Raw genomic sequence first — 5,581 nt, 5'->3', positions numbered from 1 at the left:
ATAATCAATCAATTATCTTTACAAACAAAAACATACAATTGTCACTGGACCATAGATTTTTTCTTCTTTTTGCTATTTTTTAAGATATGATTATGACCAAATTAGACGTGCATGTTTCTAAGATAAAAGAAGGAAGTTATATATAGAGATACATCATATATAAGACTACATACATATATAGATTGCATATATAGATTGTTGAGTGAAAAAAAAAAAAAGTACAGGGGATGGAGGGCATTAAAGTAAAAAGAAGCATATATATAGCTATATAGGGGGTGTCATTGAACAACATGTCTAGGGCTGACAATGAAAACTATAACTCAAAACATGTAAGGAAAAAGAAGGGGGCACCAAACCAAACCAAACCCCAAGGATTATTAACATTTACCTGCCTGTATACACAAAGCTAACTGCCAAAACACCTTTAATTTTCACAACAGAAAAACACTACTCACTACTAGATACACCTCCTTTTACTACTGCTATGTAACTTTCAATATATATATTAAATCAGAAACAAAGAAAAGAAAAGAAAGAAAGAAAAACCACCTTTACTTTACCCTTAGTGTGTGAGGTGTGTCATTATGGAATTACCAATTACAATGTCACCAACCCAACCGGTTAACATGTTTATGGAATAATAGAATCATGGCAAACGCTTATGTTAACTTTATATACTCCTAACTTTTTTAGCTTATAAATATTAAAAAGTTAGGTTGGTTTCGATTTTAAATTTCAATATGAAAATTGAGTTTTAGTTGGGTTGACACCGGTTTGATATTATTAGATAAGCAATAGAGAAGTGTGGATCGAAGTGAAGTATTGTTGGAAAAAAATTATAATGATAATAGTAATAGTTATTAATTAAAGCCGAGAAGTAAAGTAAGTGAAGAGTAGATGCATGGGTTCCCTTGGGTTAATTGGTTATATATAAAAATGAAAGTGCGATTGGTTGGATCCAGATCTGTTGGACATGGACTGCAATTCTTAATCTTGTTGTATAAATTACTATAAACAAAACATGGGGTTCCCCCCTCAACAATCCCCATAAAAAAAAAAAACACATCTCTTCTGCTCTGTTCTTCTCTTCTCTTCTCTTCTCTCCTCTCCTCACATGAGCAATGCCTGCACCCTTAAGAAATCCCAAACTTTCTTCTTCTCTAATCTTCTACTTCTTCTTCTTCCCTGTTATCTGCCATTCCATTGATATACAGGGTCAAGCTCTTCTAACATGGAAAAACACGTTAAACAGCTCCACAGATGTATTGAAATCTTGGAATCCTTCTGACCCAACTCCTTGCAATAATTGGTTAGGGATTCAATGCAATTCAGATGCTCATGTGGTCGCTATAAAATTAAACTCTCTGGATATACAAGGACCGCTACCTTCAAATTTACAGCCTCTTAACTTCTTGAATTCCCTTATTCTTTCATCCACCAATCTCACTGGCACTATTCCCAAAGAGTTCGGAGATTACCTTCAGCTTACGCTCATTGATATATCCGATAATTTGATTACTGGTTCAATCCCGCCCGAGATTTGCAGCCTAAACAAGCTGCGAACTCTGTCTCTTAATACCAATCTTCTGGAAGGTGGAATCCCTCTGGACATTGGGAATCTTTCAAGTCTTGAAAACTTGATGATTTTTGATAATCAGTTGAGCGGTGAGATCCCAAAGAGTATAGGGAAGCTGGAGAGGCTTCAAGTTATTAGAGCTGGGGGAAACAAGAATCTGAAAGGAGAGTTGCCGGAGGAGATTGGAAATTGTAGCAATTTAGTGATGTTGGGTCTTGCAGAAACCAGTATTTCCGGCAGTCTTCCGGCATCCATCGGAAAGCTGAAACGGGTCCAGACGATAGCTATCTACACGTCGCTATTGTCAGGTCCTATTCCAGATGAAATCGGGAACTGCACTGAACTCAGGAATCTCTACTTATACCAGAACTCCATTACTGGTTCCATCCCGAGGTTAATTGGGGAGCTTCGAAAGCTTGAGAGCGTGCTGCTATGGCAGAACAGTTTAGTCGGGACGATTCCAGAAGAAATTGGAAGGTGCAGTCAGCTTTTGACCATCGATTTATCTGAGAATTCGTTAACCGGAAATATTCCGACGAGTTTTGGAGGGCTGTCGAAGCTTCAAGAGCTTCAGTTGTCGGTGAACCAATTATCAGGTATGATACCTCTGGAAATCACAAACTGCGCTGCTCTGACTCATTTGGAAGTTGATAACAATCAACTGACGGGAGAGATCCCCATTTCGATCGGGAAATTACAGAGCATGACTCTGTTTTTTGCTTGGCAGAATAATCTTACAGGCAACATTCCAGAGTCTTTATCCCGATGTGAGAATCTTCAAGCTCTTGATCTCTCATATAACCAACTTTTCGGTACGATACCTAATCAAATCTTTTCACTTAAAAATCTTACCAAGTTACTGTTGCTTTCCAATGATTTGTCGGGTTTTATCCCATCCGATATTGGAAGCTGCACTAACTTGTACAGATTCAGAGTCAACGGTAATAGACTTTCGGGTATTGTTCCATCAGAGATAGGGAATTTAAAGAATTTAAATTTTCTCGACATGAGCAACAACAAATTCGTGGGAGGGATTCCTCCATCCATCTCAGGATGCGGGAATCTTGAGTTTCTTGACCTTCATTCAAACGGCCTCAATGGTGTTTTCCCTGATACACTCCCGAAAAGTTTACAGTTTGTAGACATGTCGGATAACAGGCTTACAGGTTCGTTAAGTCCTAGTGTTGGTTTGTTGACTGAATTGACTAAATTTAATTTGGGAAAGAATCAACTTTCCGGTGAAATTCCAGCGGAGATCCGTTCTTGTAGTAAGCTACAGTTGCTGGATCTCGGAAACAATGGTTTCTCAGGAGAAATACCTAAACAATTAGGCCAAATCCCGTCGCTTGAAATCTCACTCAATCTAAGTTGCAACCAGTTCACCGGGGAGATACCGTCTGAGTTTATGGGCCTTACCAAACTCGCAAGCCTAGACCTGTCCCATAATAGAATAAACGGGAAACTAGACGTCCTCACAAACCTTCAAAACCTCGTCTCCCTCAATGTTTCATACAACGAGTTCTCCGGCGAATTACCAAACACTCCGTTTTTCCGGAACCTCCCTCCCGGTGATCTGGCCGGAAACAAAGCTCTTTACATTTCCGGCGCAGTCGTTACCCCGGCTGACAAGACCGGTCATGCCAGGTCATCAACAAAACTAGCGATGTCGATCCTCATCAGCATTAGTGCAGTGCTGGTCCTACTAGGAATTTACACGTTGGTGAGGACCCGTTTGGTCAACAAAGAAGTAATACGTGAAACATGGGAAATGACATTCTATCAAAAGATGGAAGTTTATGTCGACGATATAGTTCACGATCTGACATCAGCAAATGTGATTGGCACCGGAAGCTCTGGAGTCGTATATAAAGTGACGACTTCAAATGGGGAAACACTAGCTGTGAAGAAGATGTGGTCAACGCAAGAGTCCGGAGCTTTCACCTCTGAAATCGAGACACTTGGTTCGATCCGACACAAGAACATCGTTCGTCTGTTAGGCTGGGGTTCAAACCAGACGATTAAACTATTGTTTTACGATTACTATCCTAACGGAAGCTTAAGTTCGCTCCTCCATGGTGCTGGTGTTGGTGCTGGTGCTGGGAAACAAGGAGGAGCAGAGTGGGAGACTAGGTACGAGGTTGTACTAGGCGTGGCTCATGCTCTCGCGTATCTACATCATGACTGTGTGCCCGCTATTTTACATGGAGATGTGAAAGCCATGAATGTGCTATTGGGACCGAACCTACAACCTTACCTTGGTGATTTTGGGCTCGCTAGACTTGTTACAAAAGACCAAAACCAGAGACCTCAGCTGGCTGGTTCTTATGGATATATGGCTCCTGGTAAATTACTTTTATACCCTTCTCCCTCTTATTTTTTGTTGATTGTTAATTTGTACAATAATATTGTACATGATCACTGCAGAACATGGGTCGGCGCAACGGATTACGGAGAAGAGTGATGTGTACAGTTTTGGAGTGGTTCTGTTGGAGGTGCTGACAGGAAGGCATCCACTAGATCCAAGTTTGCCAGGTGGCACACATTTGGTACAATGGGTAAGGGACCATTTGCATGAGAAGAAGGACCCGGTTGAGATTCTTGACCCGAAGCTGAGAGGAAGAGCCGACCCTCAGATGCATGAAATGCTTCAGACGCTCGCCGTCTCATTTTTATGTGTCAGCTCACGTCCAAACGACCGACCAATCATGAACGATGTGGTTGCAATGCTCAAGGAGATCCACCACGAGGAATCACTTATAAGGTCATCCGACACACAAGAGTTGAAAGGGAAACTATTGGTCAATCCTGCATCCCCAGCCCCAACCCCTACTAGATCCATGGTTTTGCAAGCTTCTTCTAACTGCTCATATGCCTTCTCAGATGACTCCATGTAATGTAGTAGTGTTTTTTTTTTGTAGCATCTTATATTAATAATGATGATATTGATATATTAGGGTAGCGGGTTTGTACTGAATATATAGTGAGAAAAGAAAAAAAATGTACAAATTGTGTAATAGTCTAGATAGATTGATTATTAGATCGTTAATGAATTGAGGATGATTGATGTAAAATAGGTTTTTAAGTGTGAATGGAGTGAGACGAGGCACATGTCTTTATCTTGGGTCGTCAGCATTGAGCAAGCAAGTGTATTGTGTATGTGTATGTGTATGTAGAGGCTGGAGAAATGGCCGGTTGGTTTCATTTGGATCTATTATATTTATATAATATATAATATATAATTAATTACAAGTGCCTCTGAGCGATTTGTCCATCTACATCGAGTCAGCCTTTTCCTTGAAGGGGTATGTTGCACATGGGGCCTCCATGTGAACTTTACAACCTGACACCAATGCAATGAAGGCTTGCTTATTAAAACTAATCTTTGTGAAACAGAATCACCATAATATCCATGAATTGATGCCAAAGCAAGGGGGCATACGTACAAAAATCAACATATATATGTTTTTACTTTTTAGTACGTAGGAAATTAATAGATATACAGGAACAGGAACGTACGTACAGGAAGGAAGCAAAGCAAACACGTGTAAATAACTGAAACCTAGCTATATATATACCCATCTCATGAACTTTACATTCATCAATAACGAAAAAAAAAATCTTTGGAACCCGACTTTTGAGTAAAAGCGCAACAGACAGAGTAGACTCATGTGATGTCATGGATCCAAAACTTTTCCATGGGATGGTCCCTAAATAAGTTAATTCCAATCGAATAACAAAAGATTATTATTGTATATATGGTGGCGGGGCCGGGGCCTTGAATAACTAGCTAGGCACGTGGTGTTCTAAGTCTAGTCTTATGAGTCGACAAATTATACTATTTATTTGTTCCATATATAATATTATACTTTCATACCATTATTCCAACTAGGAAAAGGATCCATGCTCCGTATGGGTCGGAAATGTTTTTTGTTGGAGGCTTCGACCTCGCCGAGACAGCCTCTACAAGGGACTGGAATTAAGACTACAAATTGTACAAACGACGGT

The 5,581-nt window shown here is 40.1% G+C and overlaps 1 protein-coding gene across 1 annotated transcript; it reads left to right on the top strand.

Moving 5' to 3' along the window:
* The first annotated feature begins 971 nt into the window (after positions 1–971).
* On the top strand, positions 972–4,695 carry LOC111912508 (LRR receptor-like serine/threonine-protein kinase RGI3). The gene is made up of 2 exons (XM_023908240.3): positions 972–3,918; positions 4,001–4,695. The coding sequence occupies exons 1-2, from the start codon at positions 1,122–1,124 to the stop codon at positions 4,468–4,470; spliced, it is 3,267 nt and encodes a 1,088-aa protein (XP_023764008.1). The 5' UTR covers positions 972–1,121; the 3' UTR covers positions 4,471–4,695.
* Positions 4,696–5,581: the final 886 nt, after the last annotated feature.

This window comes from Lactuca sativa, chromosome 5 (assembly GCF_002870075.4).
Source record: "Lactuca sativa cultivar Salinas chromosome 5, Lsat_Salinas_v11, whole genome shotgun sequence".
NCBI classification, from domain to species: domain Eukaryota; kingdom Viridiplantae; phylum Streptophyta; class Magnoliopsida; order Asterales; family Asteraceae; genus Lactuca; species Lactuca sativa.
This window is presented reverse-complemented; position numbering and strand designations above follow the sequence as displayed.

Bases quoted from the DNA above. Each gene is read 5' to 3' on its own strand.
- LOC111912508 (XM_023908240.3), top strand. From the start codon at position 1,122: ATGCCTGCACCCTTAAGAAATCCCAAACTTTCTTCTTCTCTAATCTTC. The intron at 3,919-4,000 runs GTAAATTACTTT...TGATCACTGCAG, and splicing joins TTATGGATATATGGCTCCTG to AACATGGGTCGGCGCAACGG.